This window comes from Carcharodon carcharias, chromosome 16, assembly GCF_017639515.1.
Source record: "Carcharodon carcharias isolate sCarCar2 chromosome 16, sCarCar2.pri, whole genome shotgun sequence".
NCBI classification, from domain to species: domain Eukaryota; kingdom Metazoa; phylum Chordata; class Chondrichthyes; order Lamniformes; family Lamnidae; genus Carcharodon; species Carcharodon carcharias.
Genome location: NC_054482.1, coordinates 81956685 through 81980593, shown reverse-complemented (window position 1 = coordinate 81980593; position 23909 = coordinate 81956685). Strand labels below are relative to the sequence as shown.

Here is a 23909-nt window from a genome sequence, read left to right as displayed (position 1 = left end):
AGGTCCTGAAAATACTTGCTGTTCCTAAGATTGTTTATTAATTTTGACAGTTAGCTTTTCATTGACCAAAATGATGGAAGATGATGTTCAGACAATTTTTCCTTCCGTCTTTTTGTCTTCTATGTGATTTTACCAAGATTAGGTAGCTTATAAATAAAGCCCAAAATTCCCTCGACTACAGTGTTACAACTGACATTGCCTGAATTTTAATTTTTGCACCATACATTACTGCCAGTGTAGTTGTTAACCATGATTCAGAAAACAATGTTGCTGTTCATTTATTCAACAAAGTGGATATTAATGCTACTGATAATCAGCAGTTTATAAGTACAATGCTTTCTCACTTTGCTAGTGTATTTGTAGTAAATTAGGGAGGAATATGGCTCTTCAGTGCCAGCCTCCTAGCTTGGATAAGGAAAGGAAAAAGGGTAGGAATGAGTAACCTGAAAAAAATAAGTTCATACAAATCTCACACATAAACAAGATTTCTAGATGTCCATAACAATTTACAACTGAATAGGTGAATTCTTGGTTTTGAATGTTTGCTATATTCTGACATCATGCCTTCAAATAACTATTAGTTCTGTAAATCTTTATGCTATTCAATGGTTTCTTAATGCTCTGAATTTCTACTGATTTGTTACAGAAACCCAATGGTGCAGTTTATCCATTGGATCAGAAGTGCCAGTTTTCTTCGTAATTTGCACAGAAGTTCTGAATTGGGACAAGCTTCAGTATTTTTGTTCCCTTCTGAGAGACGAAGTGCAGAATTGGTTTCTAACAGGCAATACTCAGATATTCAATCACTGCCTCTGTTGGTTGATAATAACATGGCTTCAGGACAGCAGCCATCATCTAGATCATCTTTTCATCCGCAAACTTACCACAATTTTTTGGTTTTGGATTTTGAAGCAACGTGTGATAAACAAATGATAAAGCCTCAGGTATTTTGCATAATAAATCTTCTCATACTTTTCTCCTATAAATTTCTTATCAATTCTAAACAATGGATATTTGCAACTGTGTTTCTATGAGCCATATAATAATTATCTTGTACCAAGATGCCGTATTGATCCAGCATTCTGAATACAGGAGTTAATTTAGACTTACATGTCCAATTTGTAGGAGTACACTGTTACATTCTGGGAGTCAAAGTGAAGAGGAACTTGACAAAACAATAATGATCTGCTTCTAGATGTTTTTTGCATCCTTCGTAAATATATCATTTTAATATTTAATTGCAATAGTGACATCTAGTGACAGATAATCAACACTGCAATTTGCCTTTAGTTTTGTACCCTTAGATTTCTTTTTGAGCCTCATAGACTTTTAGTTGACCATTGGACACCTGAACATAAGGTTAAGCCTGACACTAGCAAAGGATATCTTTCTCATTGAAACCCCTCAGCCTTTCCTAAGTTTTTCAATTAGTTTGGCCAGATATTTTTTAAAGTTGTTGGTTTTGCTTATCTTTTAAGTAGCACCTAAAATATTGACCTTTAATGGTTTATTAATTACGATTACAGCACTGTTTCCAGACCAGTGCACAGCTAAATAGCGCTAATAATGTAGTCGTGAATCTGTATTGTAGTTTCCAAAATCTTTTAACCCTGTTTTAGGTGCAATTTGATCAAAGTTTTACTGTAAAAGGAATGCATATATATATAAATCATATTTATTTAACTCTGATACAAAGAATTTCACTGTGTCACCTCAAGATGGAATGAAACAATGACCAAAAGCAATTATGTAATCTGCCTATGGAGAGCCATAAAATCAGATATAGCTGAGAGTCGCACTAAGCCCATACACTACTTGAGATTGATAACTCCCTTACTGAAATATTGTTTCCACAGATTCATTTTGAAATTACTAGTTTTCAAGCTAGGCCATGATCTTTGGTTCTACTTTTCCAGACAAGGTGAAATAACTTGACATGGTCCACATTATCTAAACCTTTTAGAATCCTAAAAAAAAAATCACCTTTCAGCTTTCAAGTGAAGAGATGCCCAATTTACATAATCAAATCAATGTTCCTAGTCCATGGGTGCTAAAAGTTACTAATTGTGCCCACACTACTGCTCTGGCTGAGATCAGCTAACTTAACAGATTGGGAATTATTAATTGGGAATTGGGAAGCCATTAACGTTTAAGAAGTATAGAAGAAGTATACTTAAGGGAAGTCTAGAAATTATGGCAAACTGGATTTGTGAATGTTGCTAATTATCCTGGCATGGACTTAGTTTCCATTTTGCTGCATAAAAAAATCCTAAAGGAACACCATATGTACTTTGTGTTTACTTTTTGTTATAATATTTTTATCTCATTTGAAATATCACAAGTGGCAGTCTGATGACATGCCAGCACCTTTTAGTTTATAACCTTTACTGTTACTAAGGTGGCGATTGCAAAGTCCTGCCACTTAATGGCCATTTTGAGTGCAAGCATCCCCCGCAAAGCTGATTTAATGGTGGCTTCCACAGTAGATGAACTTTAACTTCGCACCTTTTTTCAAAACAGGGGTATAGGTACTTTGTTAAAGTTACTGATAAATTATTTGATTAAACTTTATCTTCAAGCTTGATATGTCTATTTTAATGAGAAATTATTTTGCCATCAAGGCTTTTTTCTCTTTTTAATTTAATAAAAACTCTATTCTCAGTCACGTTCTTGGGAAGTATATGATATTGTCAGTTCTTTTTGTCTTCCCAAGAGTCGAGTGGGTGAAGTGAGAGTGGGACATTTAGCTTCAGACCTGTGCATATACCTCTGAGCATGCCAGAAGGAATTGTATGACAATAGCCAGAAGACAACTCTGGCTTTAATTTTGTTTTTTCATGCACAAGCAAGTGCCTAGCTTCCAATTTGAATAGTCGAGCAACAGTGCAGCTAAAATTAGGAACTTCATAGAGTATAGGGAGAAGGAAATCAAATCTGCATCTTATCACTTTGGGACACCATGTGCTTGAATGTGAGCCACCACCATGCCAATTCACCATGTTAGTCAAATCTTTCTTATTGAAACCCCTCAGCCTTTCCTAAGTTTTTCAATTAGTTTGGCCAGATATTTTTTAAAGATGTTGGTTTTGCTTATCTTTTAAGTAGCACCTAAAATATTGACCTTTAATGGTTTATTAATTACAATTACAGCACTGTTTCCAGACCAGTGCACAGCTAAATAGCGCTAATAATGTAGTCGTGAATCTGTATTGTAGTTTCCAAAATCTTTTAACCCTGTTTTAGGTGCATTTTGATCAAAGTTTTACTGTAAAAGGAATGCATATATATAAATCATATTTATTTAACTTTGATACAAAGAATTTCACTGTGTCACCTCAAGATGGAATGAAACAATGACCAAAAGCAATTATGTGCTCTTCTGTTATACAAAGGGTTGGGAATAAACATTTTAAAAAATCACCTAATGCAATTTCTATCACTGTTATATTAAAAATTACTGATTATAGAATCAATTTTTTTATCAAAGCAAATTTTATTCATAATGTAGTCAGTAATGCTATGAGCAGTCTAATGCTATGCAGATATGTTTCATTTTCAACCCAAAGTATTATATATCATTGTATATTGTGAAATCCCCATTTAACTCCAATCCTGCACCTGTCATGAAAATGTAAGACAATTCGTTCTGTGCTGTATTGCTCTTAAATGAAATCTAAAGAGAAAGAATATAGCATAACATTATTTCTAAGGTGAGCACTTCTCTTCTAATTGCCTTGAATCCCTTTAGACATCACAGTCCTGGACATCAGGCATCAAGACTCATCTGTCAAAGTGTAAATCAGCAATTAAAACACAAACACCAAAATGTCAAAGATGACCTAAAGCACAACAGGGCTGACAAACAAGTCTGGACAAATCAGTGGATAATTTATAAGCATTGCACTAAAATCTAATTATTTGGCAATTCTTATTTGCAGTTAGCTTGCACTGTGCAATAAATTTATCATGCCATAAATTATTTAGAAAAGGCTATAGTGTAAATCAAAACAGAAGTAAATATTGAAAAACAAGTTCCTGTACACCCATTTTACTTGTGTTGTAATTTGTTACCAGAGGATGGTGAGAAGTATTTTGTGTTGTTTCTTAAAATAGATTTCACTGCAGATTCAAAATCTCAGCCAGAGCATCTGGGAGAGTTTCGTAAGGCACTTTTTCTCCCCAAATATTGGGAATCAGATCATTGCAAGTAATCATTGATTATTCTAGATGACTTGTAAGGTATATTGTATCCGTCAGTATGGTTACGCCAGATGATACATCTAGCCTAATCACAATAGTACACAAGTGAAAGCCAGAATAGCCACAAAAAATATAAACTGCCTACAGAAGAGAAGGTAGAAATTGCTATATATTACACAGACTAATGCCTGCTGGTGTGTGCTTCCAGGCAGTGACATTTCAGAGTTGATACACTATTAATAAACCATTGTTTTCATTGTTATGGCTTACAGTTTACCTCAACCTTTCCGTATGCTGCAGCATCCTCCCATAATTGTCCTACCCTGTATGACCACAAACTACCGAAAAGCCTGGTACCTCTTTTTTTTTAAGTACCAGAGTAAGCCTGTTACTTGCTTTTGAAGAAATTATTGTATTGCCCTCACCAAATTACTTCAGCAGCAATGGAAGGTAAATCATGGTTAAAGTACTCATGGGCCAGAATTTGCATGCATCTGATCCTAGTTATATTGGTCATTCAAAATCAAAGATTTCTAAACTTCCTAATGCTGTATTTAAGGTAATGAAGTGATTACTAAACAGTCCATTATGGACTATTTAGATTTAAATGGACTTACAAGCATATGAAATTCACAGGACGGAAAGACCACCTGGCCCACACTATGATGATTGCAGCATCAAGACTAGACACTCCTTTACCCATCTCCCCACCTGCTCTTACTACCTATCTTAATGAGTAGTCTGATCTTGAATCATAGAAACATAGAAAATAGGAGCAGGAATAGGTAATTCGGCCATTCAAGCCTGCTCTGCTCCATCATTCAATATGATCATGGCTGATCCTCTATCATGACGTCAAACTCCCGCGCTCTCCCCATACCCCTTGACACCTTTAGAGTCCAGAAATGTATCTATTTCCTTCTTAAGCATATTCAGTGACTTGACCTCCACAGCCCTCTGTGGTTGGGAATTCCATAGGTTCACCACCCTCTGAGTGAAGAGGTTTCTCCTCATCTCAGTCCTAAATGGTCTATCTGTATCCTGAAACTGTGACCCCTTTTTCTAGATCCCCCAGCCAGAGGAAATATCATCCCTGTACCCAGTCTGTCCATCCCTGTCAGAATTTTATATGTTTCAATGAGATCTCCTCTCATTCTTCTAAACTTCAGTGAATACAGGCCTAGTCAACCTTATCTCCCCTCATACAACAATCCTGCCATCCCAGGAATCAGTCTGGTGAATCTTTGCTGCACTCCCTCTATAGCAAGTATATGTTTTCTTAGGTAAGGAGACCAAGAGAATCCTGGAGAAAATGTCTTCAGTAAAACTGTTGGGCAGTTTCATAGTCTGGTTTGCTAGTCATGTGAAATGGCAGACTGTAAATGTTAAGATGGCATTACATATGTCGTTGTACTACCATAGCCTCAACCATGCACACTGGTGACAGGGTCCGTCGTATGATCAGTTAAATGGCCACAAGTTATTCCAGCTGGGTGAAGTTGATTCAGAATCCAATATAAAAAGTTCCCGATCATTGATTTCATTCTTAGTATAATGAGTCATTAGATACAGACTCTAGCTCCACCTAACCTGTCTTAGTAATGTGTCTTAACTTTAACCACAGAGGGTCACCCATACTGTCCCACTGTTATACTAGTGGGATTGGCAAATTAGTAGGTAGTTTTATGCAATGAGCATGTGTCCATTGGGTATTGCTCTTAAATTCAAAGTATACTTTGCCACATGGAGCAAGACTTGGGGCAGAATTTTCTGCCTGTCGTGCGGATTGTGCGGGAGCAGGCGCGGACCCAATCGCTGCCCGCAATCGGTCCACGCTGCCGTCTTACACAGGTGGGCCAATTAAGGCCAGTCCAGCGTGAAACACGGCTCCCAAAGATAGCGGAAGTGGGCGGGCGGTGGCAGGGCTGCTATGACCTCCGGGTCCAATGGCGATCAGGTGGCCCGTTTAAGAGAGCTCCTGTATTTAGCCTTGCAAAGCTGTCAAACATGGCCAGCAGAAAGGCTCCCCAGAGTGCTGCTGGTGAGCAGGCCAGGCAGGAGGGTAGGGCAGAGGGGCACTGTGCCCCTCGTTTCTCATACGATTGACTTGCTGCCTTCCTCGGGGAGGTGGCAGCACAGCGGGAGGTCCTCGTTCCCAGAGACTGGAGGAGGCCCCCCCCATATGACCAAACGTGCCTGGGAGGAGGTGGCAAAGACAGTGAGCTCCTGCGATGTGGTGCAACACACCTGGATCCAGTGTCCGCAAGCGTTTCAACGACTTCTTGTGCTCAGGAAGGGTGTGTACCATGTTGGCATTGGTCACTTAAATCAGCAGGTAGGCTTTCCCCCCTGGCCGCCAACCCCCACCCCCAACTCTGAGTGTAGTTACTGCAATGAATCATTGACAGCATGTGTCCTTCACTGGGTGGGCCAGCAGATATTGCCCATGCCTAGGTCACCTTGAGAGGGTGGTGATGAGATGGGTTCTGAACTTGCAGCATGTGGTACAGTGACACCCACATTACCATTTTGGGGGCACCCTGGAGGAGCTGTACCTAGGTGCAGTGCTGGAACTGCAAAACTTGTCAAAGTCAGGGTGCTGACATACTGGGAGGGGAGCTTCCAGGTGGCGGGGCACCAATCCATCTGTTGCCCTTTGCGTTCCACGTGCTTGCACCTCCTTGCTTTGCAAGGTTAGTGCCAAAGTCATGTAGGCAGCATTTGGCCAAGTTGGGGGGACAGGCCTGGCATCTTTGTGTGAGTGTGTGGCGGCTGCGGCGTGAGGAGGCACTGGAGCCTTGCAATGTCCCACTCGGGGTTGGGGTGGGACGGCAGCAAAGAGATTCCAGGTACAAGTTGCACTAATCAATGTTCTTCTTTCCTTTTCAAGAGAAGAATGCTCATAATGCCGCTGAGCGGTTGAGGACTGGCGGAGGGCGGTCCAGTTGGCGATCATTATCAGGTTTGAGTAGGAGGCCCTCTGGAGAGGTGCCATGTGCCCAGGTCCACTGGTGTTGGTAAGACTGGGGTGCCTCAGGCAGGTATGTTAGCCCAGCACTAAGGTCACCATTAGTGTCCCAGCAGCCATGACACTGCTGAACGTTCAGTGATTGAAGTTTGCAACATGGCTTGACCATTGCTTATGGAAGGATGAGCACACAATGATCCGGGGTACAGGGATGCACATTGACTTTGTCTCCACGTTACTAATCAAATGTCCTTGATCTTTCTTTCAGCATCATCAGAGCAGAGCTGGGAGAAGGAGGCACAGGGGCCCCCTGTCATACCTGAGGGCCCTGAAGTCTCTGACCCACCAGCATCACACCATCTCTGCTAGGCAGGCACCAGCGCAGATACTAGCATCTTGCTGGGAATTAGATCATTGGCTGGTGTCCCGGTGCACAGTGGTGAGGGCACTTCACAGTCGCTGGAGGAGTTGGCGGAGACAGAGATTGCCCATGGCGCCAGCAGTCAGAGGACTGCAGGAGACCAGGCACATGCTCGGTCAGTGGCTGATGATGTGCCTCTAGAGTTGTCCATGAGGCAACAAACGCTGGAAGTCCAGCAGGATGTGTGGGAGGATCTGGCAGAGATACATGAGGGAATGCTTGACTTGGTCTTTGTGGTGGAGGAGTCCACACGGACCATCGCCGATGCAATGAGCCTCAGGTCCGAGCACCATGCTTCCTCCATGGAGAGAGTGGTGACTCTTGTGGAGAGGCTCCTCCAAGAGACCAACCAGGGCTTTCTGGGAATGTGCTCGGACCAGCAAGCACTCACATCGGCATTGTCCTCAGTGCCACTGTGGGAGATGGTCTGGGCACCAAGTTTCCCAACTTGGTGCCCATCCATCTACAGTGAGCAGGGAGGTCCGAAGCGATCTCATGTCTGTGCAGCAGCTGCCTGTCATCTCTGCGAGGTCCCCTCAGGGCGCTCCGGATGAGGGCAGCAGCTCCTCCACCCCTCTGCCAGTGACCATTGCATCCAATGAGGCTGCGACGACTGGGGAGATGCCAGCTGTGGAACTGGCCGCTCCCTCCCAGGCGGGGCCAGCACAGACTCCACAGCCCAGAGGACGGCCGCCAGGATCACCGAGGCCAACAGGACAGCATAGTGAGTAGGTTGTCTCAGATGCCAGTCCCAGCAAGGGGACAGTGCCTAGACGTAGCACCCGAAAGTATAAATTTAAGGCACCTTAGGCACACCATGGGCTTCTCACTGTTGCTTTTGTATTGCCCTGCAATTAAGTCATGATTAGTTGGTGTGCTGTTTAACACCTTTGTCATTTTGTTTCCTCACGTTCATTTTGTTATTTCATTAAATTTAGACATGTGACCATGGCCAAGGGTGACTCTTTTCCTTTGCAGATGGATGGTTACCCATGATGTTATGAGTGAGTTGTGTCACATTGAGCTTGATTGACAAGGCTCTTAGTTACGAAGGTAAGAACTAGGAGCAGGAGTAGGCAATTCCGCCCCACGAGCCTGCCCCGCTATTCAATACGATCATGGCTGATCTCATTTCGGCCTCAACTCCAGTTTCCCGCCCTCTCCCCGTAACCTAATGTTAATTAATGTGCCTATCCAGGCAGATTTAGCATTCAGGTATTGAGTCTGGAGCCTGCAGCACAGGCTTGTCCTGGAGGTCCATCTGTGGTGTTCTAGCTGAAGGCTCGTTGGATTAAAGCCTCCCGGGTGTCCCTGCCTCCCTGGAGTATACCCAGGTCAGCGTCTAACCACTCAGCATTTCCCTGTGGGTGATCATCCTTGGACTCACTGCTGGACTCATCATGTGCAGCCACAGAAACTGCGTCAATGTTTTCTTCATCCACAGTGTCGCCCCTTTCCAGTGCAAGATTGTGGAGAGTGCAGCATGCAACCACTATCAGCGACACACGATCTGGGGGGTACTGGAGTGCGCCCCCTGAGCGGTCCAGGCATCGGAAGCACATCTTGAGAAAACCGCTGGTTCTCTCCACCACAGCCCTTGTGGTGCCCTGGCTCCTATTGTACCACTGCTCAGCTTCTGTACTTGGATGATGGAGAGGCGTCATGAGCCACCTTCTGAGGGGATAGCCCTTGTCATCCAGCAGCCATCCATCCAGCCACGCTGGAGCACTGAAGAGCCCCGGCACCTGGGAGTGTCTGAGGATGTGGGTGTCGTGGGAGCTGCCTGGGTACCTTGCACAAACTTGTAGAATCTGCATCCGGTGATCACACACTATCTGCACGTTCATAGAGTGGAAACCCTTCCTGTTGACGAAGGCACTGGGCTTATCTGCTGGCGCCTTGACGGCCACATGTGTACAGTCTATAGCACCCTAGACACGGGGGAAGCCAGCAATCGCTGCAAAGCCTCTGGCTCGCTCTGTCTGGCTGGCCTGGTCCCAGCGATAGTGGACGATAGTGGATGACAGTGGATGAATGTCAATGCACACCTGAACAGAGCGTCTGTCACCTGCTTGACACAAGTGTAGACAGCTGATTGAGAGACACTGAGCCCTGGAAAGAATCAGAGGCATGGAAGTTGAGGGCAGTTGTGACCTTTAGAGCCACTGGCATTGGGTGTCCACCCACACAGACCCACACAGGTCTTAGGGCCTATCATCTGACAGATAGAATTGACTGTGTTCCTTGAGAGACGGAGCTTCCTTTGGCACTGCACCTCTGACATATTGAGGTAGCTGCTTCGCCACCTGTATACCCTGGCAGCAGGATAGTTGTGTCTTCTGCGGCCCCTTCCGCATTGGACTTCCTGTTGGCCCTGCACCTCTCCTCCCAAAGGTGGCTCCCCTGGAGGTTGAATGTGCACTCCTGGCCTCCTCCCCCTTCTGACCCTCCCTTCCTCCTCAGTGGAGAGCACAACTCCCATTCCTGCGCTAAGGGAAGGCTTCCTGAAACCTGCAGGCCCCAAAAAGGATCTTCACTGCAGAATGTTGACCTGAAGGTTGTAAGTCCTGTCCAAGCAGCTGGTATGAGCTTTGAAGTATTTCTGCTCACACAGGCAAGTATCCATAACTTACCAAATTAAATATTTGACTGAGCACATTCACGACACCACTGACCCCTCTTTTCCTGCCCGTGGATGAGGTTTATACAAATATGTCCTGCTCGTTGCATCCTTGCGACGACCTGAAGATCCCACGGGCCCTGAAAAATCGCTGCCAATTGTTGCCTCAAGTGGCCCGTTAATGGCAGGCACACATCGGAGATCATCGCGCACCTGCCCACCGAAATATCACGATGGTGCACCAGAACGCTCGCCCAACATCACCACGTGTCATTTTACTCGTTGGCATGCGGGGCCTGCCCCCACATGCCAACGGGAAATTTCTGCCCTTGAATTTGAACTCAATTCTGGACCTGAAAGGACAGTCTGAAATTCCATTGCATCTTGTAGGCTCCACCAGATGTTATTCTGTAAGCTTTAATAAAGTAAATTACAGACTATGTTTTGAAAAATTTGAAATGGTGGTACCTCAATCAATACCCTTTTCTTGTATGTAGGAAATGTATTATGCTGACATTAGTGCCAAACCAATCAAATTAAAACCATGATTTAAAAAGAAATTGAAATTTGCTTTATTTTTGAATAACATTGGCTGTATCTTAAGGTGGAATCTTCTAGCCTCTTTGGCGTTGGAGGTCATGGTGGGTGGAGAGGGGACAATATGGTGAGAAGGCCAAAAATCGGTTTCACGCCATTGTGAAACCAGTTTGCGGTCATCTGCTCCATCTTTGAATGGTGGGGGCCAACTGAGGGAAGCGCCCATGCACTTGGAAAAGCTTGTCAAAAGTGGGCATTCTTCCTAGTTAAGACCGTTCAGCAGCAGCTCCATTGACATGCTTAGAGTCGGGCCTCTGAAGGTTTTCTGCCCACTCAAGCAATACAAAAGCATGTAAGTGCCACCAAATGCTCCAGAACGTTTCACCCCTTGGGTACAGACTGCAAATTAATGTGCGCTTTAGGGGGCAGCAAGCAATTGGTCGATGGGGCAAGTTGTAGAATCCCCATGGCGCAGTCACTGGTGGAGGTACTTACAGCTTCTTACCATGAGCTAACAGCTCAGCTTGCAGTGTGGGTTAGGAGAAAGCCTGAGCTGAGAGCACAGCATGTAGTTCAGTGGCTGAAGCTGCCGCTGATCGGTCAAGTGGAGTGGATGGGGTTTTGGACAGACATGAAGTGCACTACACACTGGCCATCCAAGTGGTGGCCAGAACTCTTCTGCATGCATGCTGGGGCCTTCAGACTTAACCAAGAGAGGTTCTTAGGACACACATGCTAACTCATTGATCCTGGTGGAGGACAACATCAGCATCATGGAGCCTGGTGATTTAGTGGTATGCCTCATGACTTAGAAGGAGCAGAGAAGAAGAAGAAGAGTACGGTGGAGAGGCCTGGCTTGGCAAAGGGAGGAGCATCTCCCTCAAGATGAAGGGGCAGCAGGGCCTACAGCGTATGCAGCTGAAGATTCATAGAGAGCTGTCACTCGTAGGCCCATCGCTAGACCCAGGGTCTATAAACAGCACTTGTCATACCTACTGAAGACAGGATCAATGTCGCTGAAGACTGCTCATTTCTAGGGAACTGGTTGGTCACATATGCCACCTGCTGCAGGATTTGACGCCGTGGAGACATGGAGGGCATCCACTGCCAGTTGCTGTGAAAGTAACTGCGGAGCTCAATTTTTACGCCAGTGGCTCTTTCTTGGGCTCCACATGTGACCTGTGCGGGATCTTGCAAGCCTCCACACAAGTATAGCCAAGAGGTCATGGACGCCATCCTCGTGAAGGCACAGAACTTTGTGCATTCCAATCAGGATCAAGAAAGCCAGGAGGCAGGAGTGCTGGAATTTCCACAGATCTCTGGTTTTCCACAAGTGCGGGATGCTATCGACTCCACTCACGTGGCGCTTAGATCTCCGAGGCAACAAGCCGTCAACTACGTCAACCACAAGGGCTTCCACTTGCTGAATGTTCAGCTGGTGTGCGACCACCACTAACGCACCCTACAGGTCTGCGCAGAATTGCCATCGCGGGTCCACAACTCCTACATCCTTTGCATGTCTAAGATCCCTGAAAGCTTCCAGGGTCCAGAGAGGCTGCAGGGTTGGGTCCTTGGGGAAAAGGGCTACCCACAGAGGATGTGGCTGATGACACCTGTGTGGCAACCTCGGACTGCAGCAGGGCGACGGTATAATGAGGCACATGCTGCGACCTGGAGCGAACGATCGGCATTTTGAAAATGAGGTTCTCGTGCCTCGGCAGGTCTGGTGGAGCACTGCGATACAATCCACCGAGGGTGTCGCGCATATCATTGCTTATTGCGCCCTACACAACCTGGTGCTGCAATGGCGGGGAGGACCTGGCTAAGGAGGAGATGGAAGAACTGTACGTCTCCTCCGATAAGGAGGGTGTCGAAGGGAATGACGAGGTCCTTGAAGGTGAGGATGCTGGCGATGAGGCCATTGCACTGGCCAGATGAGGCAGGTGAGCTCGGGAGGCCCTCATAACTGCAAGCTTCGTGGAGGATGATGATGAGATGCAGTGAGGACAGTCCTGACATCCTCATCTGGCACCTGTGAATGTTTGACTCCTGTTTGGCTGATGGTAGCACACATACCCTTAGTGCTCAGGCTCATATCATGGAGGTGCAGCTGAGGCCCTAATAATCACTAGATTCTAGGAGGATGATGATGACATGCAGTGAGGACACTCCAGAGATCTTCACATAGCCTCTGTGAATGTCTGACTCCTGTCTGGGCAGCTCGCTTGCGTTCTGTGATCAGGGTCATATCATGGAGATGCAGCTGTGAAACTTTAAATGCATCTGATCTTTTGTCAGCCTTCAGCACCTGTCCCCTTCAGGAGCACAGCGTCACTGGTCACAGATGCTGAAGTGATGGTGGGCCAGCCCCACCTCAAAGGTGCTGAGAGCACACAAGAGAGAATGACAGAACTCTGCGATGCCTGGTCCATGATATTCTGGTAGCAATGACAAGCATCAGTGAGGTGCATGCATCACTAATGTGTCCAGTGAGTGTGGTGGTGGCCCATCACTTTGGTCTGAAGATTACACACTGCACAGGGAAGAGGCCCTGGACTGAGACACCTGCCTTTACCTTGTGCAGGAACCAAGGTTTCACATCTGACTGACACGAACACTGCTCATCATTACAAGGAGCCATAGGCAAGGAGACATTCTTGGGAGTTTATTTACAATAATGAACATTCAGTACAAGTAATTAACACACATGCCTAGGCTGTGCAACTGCATCTTCTTAACCTTCCTAATTCTGCCACTACTACTTGGTGCTCCCCCAACATCCACAGCGGAGATAGAGGCATCCTGGTGACTACTATGCCCTGTCTTTGATGACCTTGGCAGGCATCCTCTGGAGGGCTGAGGCCTAGAGGACCCCAGCCTGTTTTGGGAATCCTGCTGTGGGCCAGCTACATCCTCATCAGCCTGTTGAACTGAAGCTGTGGGGGTCACAGGAAAAGGGGATTTGGATCAGCCGGACATTCCTAGAGTCACCCTGGATGGCCCAGGTTGAGCTGCTGGTCATGCTCCCTATGGGTGTCCGACGGCCCCTGGCTGACTCCTTGAGGAGAAGGGGTAGCTGGAGTGTGATTGAGCTGCCCTGCATACCTCTTGGTTGACACTGTTGGAGGTCAACTATGGCGTTTGCGATGGAGTTCATCCCGCGCAGCAGTGCAGGACCAATGTCCTGGAGCAAGGTCTCCATGTTGGCTGCCATTCCACCTGTGTTGACCTCAGTGCGTTGGCATGCTGGAACTATCAGCTCAGACTGAAGGCAGATGGAATCCTTGCAATCTGAGAAGTGAAGTGGCCATCCCTTCCTAATGTTCCTGAGCTTGCCTTTGCAGCTACAGCAACTGAGATATGACCGAGTGCAGACACAGCACATTTCCCTCCTCCAGCAGTCCTCCGAGTGATAGAAACCTAGGAAGTCCCTGCCTCTGCCTGCTCTTCAGATTGTGACCCTGAGGCTACTCGAGAACTAGGTCCCACTGAGATGTATGTTTCTGCACTGGTGGAGGATGTGGGTGATTGCTGTGACGGGTCTTTAGTTAGGGTGTCATCAGATTCTTCTTCTGAGGTGTCTTCAGGGCTTGAGTTGAGGACCTGGCTCGTGGACCCTTTGGTTGCTCCCTAGATGTGCCTGTGAAAGCAAGGAGAGATAATTAGTACATGGCAGGGGACTGGGAAACAGGGAAATCACTCACAGCATGGTTGTCTGATGGATGTTGCACTGCTGGATGCTCACATGATTGAGCACTGACAACCTCCTCACCAGCACAGGAACGGTCCAGATCATCGCTGGCCAGATGGATAATTCTATTTTCAAAATCTGTGAGGACCTTGATGTCAGGCATCCCTCCATCAGTCTGCAAACACTCCTTTTTGTTGTGTGCCAGCTTGTACTGCATGAATACAGATGGAGAGAGTATAAGCAGGATCCTGCCAGGCCAGATGAGAAGGATGCCTGGTATGTGTGGGTGGTGAGTGGTGCCATGGACATGATAAGGAGATGATCCATGGGACAAATGAAGGTGTGTGTGAGAGAATGAATGGTGATGTCCCTTGAACTGGTAGCGGGCAGTGAGTGAGATCCTTGTGGATGTGTGATGGGTTTGTGAATGTGAATTGAAAGCGATGAGAAGAGTGTCTTACCCTTGCGAAATGGAGGAGGTCATTCATTCTTTTTCGGCACTGGATGACTCATCTTTTGCAGGGTATTGGCACTGACCACTGCTACCACTGCCTGCCATGCTGGATTGGTGATCTTGCTTGCTGGTCTTCGCCCAGAGCAGGGATAGAGGATTTCACGGCGGGCCTCCACTGTGTCCAGTAGGCACTTGTGGGAGGTGTTGCGAAATTTGGGGCCAGCATGTTTCCTTCCTTTGGCAGCCATGACTTTCCAGCAGCTTTTGATCCCTTAGAGAGTTCTAGCTGCATGCAGGGGTGCCCTTTAAAAGTGGTGCCTGGATTACTGAAGGCCCAAGATTATGGCGGGGTGGATAAATCAGAGGCAGCTCCGCCAGTGATCTGGTGTGTTTCCTGTGAATGCATTATTAATGAAGCGGGACGTGCTGGGTAGGGGACTGTACGGCTCTTAAACCCGTCATTGCAGCTGGTGGGTAAAATGACTTCTTTCACGCCTGCTATTGCACTGAGTACAAATCTGGGGCGATTTCCCCCCCCCCCCCCACTTCTTTAGTATCAAAAATGATTTTTGTTACTTTTACTTCATTTGAACCCCTCAGCTAGATTACAACCTCATAATCACCTTTCTCCTCATTATTATCTGCATAGCTTCAGACCTTTGCAGGTAAAACATCTTTACTGAAACTGTATTCTTGAGAATTCCTCCTACATACCAGAATTGATGTGCATTAGTTAACTACTTTTGTGCTTCAGGAATGAGTTAAGATGATACAGTCTTAGACTTTATTGTCTTTAGGGAACAAAATAGTATTTTTGTGAATCATTCTAAAATTAATTCTTAAAATTATGTTCACATCAGTTTACCACTACTTTGTAAGTTCTCTGCCCTTGTGTATGCAACAAGTTTCCAGGTGAACTTAATGGAAGAGCTGCACATTGTTATTTGAGTTTTATTCCCTACTCACCATAAACTGATCAATAATATATTTGTTCCTAGAATTGCTTGAGAATTTATTTTGCTATCTTTCACTGTCTAGAGGCCGGGAGTAAATGGCTGAGATCTCCTGATTGCTGATTTGCGTAAATCAGTAGCTAACTGAACCAAGCAACCACAGAAGTTCTAAGCCCAATTCCAGCTCATAGCCAGGACAGTAATAGGAACATTACAATTACCTTAATGCCCCTTGCCTTAGGGAGGGAAAAATCGAACGTAAGCGGAAAACTTGTATAATATCAACATGATGGTGGGAAGGGATAATGAGAAGCTGAGGAAGTAATGGAAGGTGAAGGAATAATGGCCACAATGAGAGTGAGGGTTTAAGGGGTAAAATAGGGATGTGGAAAGAGCTGGGAAGAGAACTACCCAATTTTCAACCCTCTCCCTGTTGCACCTAGATACCCACTGCCTCCACCTGAAAGGAAAGCGAGAGAAACCAGAAAGGTTAGCATTGTTCCTGACTCCACATTAAAACTATGGGCCGCTATTAGCCACTACTCACTACATACCGCTCCATTGATCTCTTATCATGTACTCCTGGTCACTGTTTCCTCTTACACCTTCCCTCACCCCAGTTGCAGCCTGTCTCCCTCTCTCTCAATTTTTGCTTTCCATGGCTTCCAATTGCTGCCTTCCCCCTTCCTGGTTGACCAGAAATTCAAATGACTCAGCATGTTTTTGCAGCTTTCTGGCATGATTTATTATTATTCCCGAGGTCCAGTGAACTTTGGGACTACCCATTCTAATGCAGCAATCATTTCCTGCATCCAATTCGCACTGGCCTGCCTAGTTTCTGTTCCTACCTCCCAACCAATTACCAATCCATGTTACAAGATTATCTCCAATTCATTACTAATGCATTTTTGCTAATAATTTCTTGTGCGGAACCTTATTAAATGCCTTTTGGAAGTCCATATTGTCAATATCCATAGATACTTTATTATGTACCAGAGTAACGACCACCTCAAAAATTTCAGTTGGATTATTCAGACATCAGGTAGCTTTCACAAATCCATGCTGAAGCTCTTTGAGCAGCTGAGACTTGCTCAAGTGCTCAGTCACTCTGCTCCTGATGATGGATTCTACACAACTGCTGTTCAACTGTCAAGTAAGCAGTTTTCTGGTTTCTCCCTACCTTGCTTCTTAAGTTCTGGAGTGATATTTGCAATATTACAACCCAAAATCACGGTTTCAGAATCTGGAGAGCTTTGGAAAATTACGACTGTGGTTTCATTACCAATTTATTTTTATAATTGGGGTGGAATCTATCAGATCCTGGAGGGTTGTCTATCCTCTGTGCATTATTTTCTTCATTACCATTTAAAAAAATTTATTATATCCACTAAGCTCTTTTTTACGTTCTGAAGACTAACCTCTAATTAGAAATTTTATGTCAGGCATGGTTTCATAACATTTTAAAGTGCCACATGTGCAAAGATTGAATATGTTAACTGTATTTCTCTCACCAGAGATGTTGCAAGGCCTAGTGATTATTTCCAGCATTTTTTTTTTGTTTAAACATTCTTTTTCTTTTTTTAGGTTCACTTATATTGCTGGTAACCTACCAATTTAAGGAGAAGTCTCAACATTACCTTCTCAAGGCATCTAGAGTTTGACATTAAAAATAGCTTTGCCAGAGTCCACCACCTCCTGAGATCAAATATTTTTTAAGAGAGCACTTTGCACATGTGACACTTTGAAATGTTATGAATCCATGCTTGACATAAAATTTCTAATTCGAAGTTGGTCTTATAATGTTTAAAAAAACCGAATCTAACTAGACACGAACATTTTAAAAGCAAGATTTACTTGTTTAAAATGCCTTTAGTTATGTATTTATCAATTTAATATATTAAAGACCTAGGAACATGAATCTAACAAATTTTGTGCCTTACACAGATGTCCGAGGGAGAAGAAATTAACTTTTTTTGTTCACTACATTTCTCATTTCTTCCACCCCTCCACCCTATCCCCCAGGAAATTATAGAATTCCCAATCTTAAAACTACATGGAAGGACACTGGAAATTGAGTCTGTGTTTCATACGTACGTTCAACCAGTTGTGCATCCAGAGCTTACATCTTTTTGTACAGAGGTAAGGATTTAATAAAATAGCCGGTATCCCTTGCACAGAATCTACTTGTATTAGTGTAAAAATGTCATCTGGAAATATTTCCTCTTACAATTTTTTATATATATATATATATATATATATATATATATATAAAAGAATTTTATTTATCTGACCAATATTCAATACAATATTTAATAGGTAACGGATGTTGACTTTGTATAATTTAATTTGAGGTGGAGGAGGATAACACTATTTCACATTATGCTTTAGTGCAAGGTTCAAAATGCAGAGTTATTGCTGAGAAACTACTTGAGAGTTCCACGTATGTTCGGGGTGTTTGCTGAGATAATCTAAACGGTCATTGATGTTGGTTTAGTGATCTCTGGTCGTGATGTGTTAATTGCTACAGTGACCCTTGGTTTTGGAATAAAATAAGTTTAGTTCACCTTGTAGGGCTTTTGCTTTAACTGTTTGACCGGTTGATTTGTGTGAATCAATTGAACGTCACCCCTCTGGAGGCTGTCGTTTAGTTGATAAATAATTATGGAGGAGAATTAATACAGTGACCTCCAAAGGGGTTAACTAGAGATGCAGTAAATTGCTGCATCTTGCAATCTTTGTGATTTATCACTTTTTTCCATTTGACATCCATTTTTAAACTAGAATGCAGACCCTCCCTTATTGAACTCCTTACACAGGTAGCTATCTTTTAGAAGGTTACATGTAAATACTGAGGTAAGGTTTCCACTTAGGATGCATGGGTGGGGCTTCATGCTGGCGAATTAAGTCTTCAACCTACAGAAAAGATCCTGGAGCTTAAGTGGTATTGGCTATAATTCCCCAATTTGTAATATGGTACTAGCATCTGAGCACAAAAGCAGCAGATACAAGCGGAAACTATCTGCAAATATGATTTCCAGCATATGTTTCATTTGAAAAAGATTGCTCATATATATAGATTAGGACGTATTAGGGGAAAATTTGAATAAGGCTTGATAATAGTGCGGGAAATGCAATGTACAATGAACCTGTGCACATACATTTATCTGCAGGCAGCATACAAACTATATGCCCCTGCTAATTTAAATTACGGTAACATGCAGCCCAGCATTACACACACTGCTGAGTGGCTGCATGCCACAGCAGGAGGCCCAAGTTTGTGTGAGGCTAGCATCACTTAAAGCTGGCCTGCGCTACTTAAAGCTAACCAGCACCTCTTAAAGGGAAGCAGGTGCCAGAACTGTTTGTGGAAGAATCTCACAGGAGGAAGAAGATTGAAAATGGTGCATCAGGCAGGGGGTGCACTCTAAGGCTTTCTGATGCAGCACAGAAAGCTTGGTGCAGGAAATGGACAAGAGGAAGGAGGTTTTTTTCTCACAGGGTGCAGGGAGCCCCTCCAGATTGACACTGAGAAGGCAGTGGCAGCAGGTGGCTATTGTTGTCAGCGCCATCAGTGGAGTCCCAAGGACCTGAATGCAGTGCCAAAATAAGCTAATTACCTTGCACAAGTAGTTAAGGTCAATGAATGTATCTTCAAATACCTTATCCTTACAAATGAACAACTACTATCCTCACACATTGTTTAATTCACTACTCCCGCTTCACTGACATACCAACATTCACTATCAAGCAGGACTAATTCTTAATGTTCATGGCTTCACCTTACCCTTGCACACTCTTTCCCACATCTCTCAGCTTGCACACACTGCCAGCTTTTCAAGCATGACGACTACATCACCCAAACACATTGCACCACACTCCCTGACTTATTTCCCTCTTTCTTGCAGGGCAAGCTGGCCCACAAGTGCAGACAGCAGTACCTGATGAATATCTTCACCCCCATGGAGGGGAGTGCTGGGGCAAGACATTGATGACAAAGAAACACTGTTATTTGATCTCATATTCAGAGCCATCAGGTCAGACACTGGTTTAGAGGGTAACATAGAGGTGGGACTTGTAGGTGATGCACACCGGGCATAAGTGGCCTACAGCTTGGGCAGAGGGAAAGAGTAGTGCGATTGTTAGCTCCCTGGAGGGTGAGTTGTGCTGCAGGGGACTTGGATAAGGTTTTTTTCAATGAGGCAGTGTACAGAAAAAGGCTTGGAAAAACTCAGCAGGTCTGACAGCATCTGCGAAGAGGAATACAGTTAACATTTTGAGTCCGTATGACTCTTCAACAGAACTGTTGAAGAGTCATACGGACCCGAAACGTTAACCGTATTCCTCTTCGCAGATGCTGTCAGACCGGCTGAGTTTTTCCAGGTATTTTTATTTTTGTTTTTGTTTTGGATTTCCAACATCCACAGTTTTTTGCTTTTATCTACAGATAAAGGCTGATTGGCTTGTGCAATGAAATGCTTAGTGTAATGGCAGGCTTATCAGAAAACCTGCTGTCACAGTCAAGGAGCACGGAAGAATTTGGTACCAATTTAACACAGAACCTTGCACAGAGCTTGGTCTCCATGCTTTCCAGCATGGAAGTGGTGAACAGCTGCATGAGAGTACTTGCGGGCCTGACCATTATGCAGCATTTGATTGCCGAAGTCTCAGTTAACGTTGCACTGCAAACAGGAGCCACCCAGTACCTGAGTGCTGGACTGGATACTCAGACTGAAATCTTGCAATCTCAGCTTGTGTGTAAGCATGGCTTATGCCATGCAAACTCAGACTGCTACTATCGTAGCTGTAGATATCAATGCTCAAAGGGGCTTGTAGGTTTGTCAGAACACTCCTCTAACAGATTACTGGATTACTGAAGCACTGCCCTGGGGGAGTGGCAGTGGCTCTCTGGAGTACAAACTTGCAGTCCTCTCTTGTCCCCCCACACTGCCACTCTGCCAGTGCCCCTGCTGTCGTCAGTCAACCAACCAATCAGATTGCTGTCCATGCGGCCCAAGGGTGGTCCAAAGCCACATCTTCTAGGCTCAGAGCTGCTGAGGTGTCCTGCAAGGCCACCTGAAGTCTTTCCTCACTGTAAGTCAGCAATCTTCCCCCAGCCATACTGCAACCACTGTGGGGGAGCACTGCATAGCCATTCTCGGCCTGCAAAGGCACCTGCAGACACAATAGTGGAAAGCATGAGGGTGATTCATTGATTTTTTTAAATGGAATATTGGATGTTTTGCATGACCGAGTTGGTTTGGAGTAGTTGTCTTGTGATGCCTTTTATTTCAGCATTGATGTGAAGAAGACACTGTGATGTTCAGTGACAGATGGAAGGTAAGGTGTGGGACTGTTGTCGAATGGGGAATTAGGGTTGTGTTTAATGGTGCTGTATCAAAGCAAGCAATCGTGGACAGCCCAGTCAGAAAGGGGATAAGGTAGTTGCCTCCTTCCTCCTCCTCCTCAGCTGCTTGCCATAGGGCTGTGGCAAGGGCAGTGCTCTTGTGATGGCAAGTTTGTGCAGGATGCAGCAGACCACAACAAATCATGACACCTGCTCTGTACAGTACTGAAGGATTCTCAAAGGCCAGAGCGGTCCAGGCAACAGGAAGTGTGTTTCAGCATGCATTGGCCTGCTTAATGATGTTCTGTGTGGCAGCATGGCCTTTGTTATATGCATGCTGCCCACGTATGTGATGATTTAGCACTGGAGTCAGAGCTATGTGGTCAGAGGATGGCCTTTGTCACCCAGCAGCCACCCTTTGTTTTGACGTGGTGGCTCAAATACTGATGGAACAGGGACTGGTGCAGAATAAAGGCTTCATGACTGCTTTCAGGATGCCAGCCATTCACCTGTGTGATCTGCAAAGCATGGTTGCACATCAACTGCACTTTCAGGGATTGGGAGCCCTCTATGGTTGCATTACACCACTGCTTTTGGATGCGGTGCCTGCACAGCCATGTGTGCCCTGCACCAAGGAGGAGCCTGCTAACCTGGCAAAGCCACATGCTCCAACTGCTTCCCTCTAGTCAGAGACAATACAATATACTCCCTTCTCCTGGCATAAAGAGCATTAATCACTTTTTTATCTAGCAGTGGATTGCAAACTGGGAGATGTTAGAGATCTTGTTGCTCCAATTTGCATGTAGACCTCACAGGCACTGGTAGTGTTGTCCTCAGCTCACTCTGAGGCTGCAGGTCTGCCTGCAGGAGGTGACAAATTTCAATGAGCACCTCCTTTGTAAAATAAAGACACCGCGCACACTTTCCCTACTTTAGTTTTAGATAAGAGAAATTCACTTTGAGGTGCTGATGGATAAGGCCTCCTGCTAAGAGCCCTACTCCGTCTCTTCCTCCACCCTCATTGACCAGCTTGCCTTCCTCTGTTAACTCTCCATTTTCCCTGCCATGTTGCAAGCCAAGAGAGATGATAATTACAGCACACATGACTGGGAGCTGTGGTCTAACCAGAACCCTTAAAGTCAGAAACAAGGGGCAGAATTTTATGCCTCATGGGGCGGGCGCGCACCCGACCTGATCAGGCGTAAAATAGCACGCGAAGACATCAGGCGAGCGTCCCAACATCATCCCGCACACGCGCAATCTTCAGGTCGGCAGGCACATGCGGGTGTCGGAGCCATGCCTGCCATCAATTAAAAGACCACTTAAGGCCATTAAAAGCCCAAATAACCCGATTTTACATTGCCTGTGCAATTTCACGCTCATCGCATGGGTAAATTGGCAGGCAGACAGCTCACATTTTGCAAAATCCCATCCAAGGGATACAAAGAGTCAGCAGCATTGCCAGTGTGAGTAATGAAGAGTTTAGGAGATAGTTTGCTGCTGGTTGCTTATTTGAACTTGACAGCTTCACCTCTGTTCTAAGCTTCATTCTTAGCATTCCTGGGCTTCATTCCAGAACTCATTGGTGTCTCCAAGGCCCCTGGAGGATTTTGACCGTGTGGACCCTTCCAGGCTTCAGACAGCCTTTTGTTACCCTGGTAATGGGGATTGTGGTCTCCACTGGAGGCACCTCCTTTGAGCTGGAAGAGAGGGGCAGAAGAGAGAGGAGGCGAGGTGTCCCAATGCAGCTTCCAGGGAGCGACCTTTGGGAGGAGAGGCGCAGGCACAAGGGATGCAGGGGCAGCACGTAGTACAAGGCAGAAGGGGCTGCAGAAGACACCACTATCCTGCTGCCAGTGTTTACAGGTGGTGATGCAGCTATCTCAATATGTCCGTGGTGCAATGCCGAAGGAGGGTCCGCCTCTCCAGAGAGACGGTGACCACCATTTGTCAGATGATTGGGCCTGAGATTACCTCCAACTGTGTGGGTGGACACCTCATGTCAATGACTCTGAAGGTCACAGAGGCCCTCAACTCTATGCATCCAGCTCTTTCCAGGTGTCAGTGGAGGATCTTTGTGGAGTGTCCCAATCAGCTGTCCACAGTTGCGTCAAGCTGGTGACAGAAGCTCTGTTCAGGCGGGTAATGACATTTATTCATTTCCGTATGAATGAGGCCAGCCAGGCTGAGCGAGCCAGAGGGTTTTCAGTGATTGCTGGGTTCCCCCGCATCTAGGGTACAATCGGCTGCACATATGTGGCCATCAAGGTACCAGTGGGACAGTCGGCTGCCTTCGTCAACAGGAAGGGATTTCACTCTATGAACGCCCAGATAGTGTGTGACCACAGGACGCAGATTCTGCAAGTCTGTGTATGATACCCTGGCAGCTCCCATGACGCTTATATCCTCAGACACTGCCAGTTGCCAAGGATGTTCAGTGCTGCAGCCCGACTGGATGGATGGCTGCTGGGTGACAAAGGCAATATGTTGAAAAAGTTGCATATGACCCCTCTCCGCCACCCAAGAACAGAGACAGAGCAGTGTTACAATAGGAGTTATGTCTCCAGAAGGGTGGTGTTAGAGAGGACCATAGGTCTTCTGAAGATGACCTTCCGATGCCTGGACCGTTCGGAGGGGGTGCTACAATATCCCCAAGAGCGGGTGTCACTGATAGTTGTTGCATGCTTCGCCCTCCATAATTTAGCACTGGCAAGGGTGGAC

At 45.5% G+C, this 23909-nt stretch overlaps 1 protein-coding gene across 3 annotated transcripts in view; it reads left to right on the top strand.

The window, feature by feature from the left end:
* LOC121289122 (ERI1 exoribonuclease 3-like) overlaps positions 1-23909 on the top strand; it is a 453717-nt gene that overhangs the window by 39369 nt on the left and 390439 nt on the right. For all 3 annotated transcript variants that reach the window (XM_041208189.1, XM_041208188.1, XM_041208190.1), the window contains exons 2-3: positions 647-944; positions 17867-17983. In XM_041208189.1, the coding sequence (XP_041064123.1) occupies positions 654-944; positions 17867-17983 (408 nt within the window). In that variant the 5' untranslated portion in view covers positions 647-653. The remainder of the gene's footprint in view (positions 1-646; positions 945-17866; positions 17984-23909) is intronic.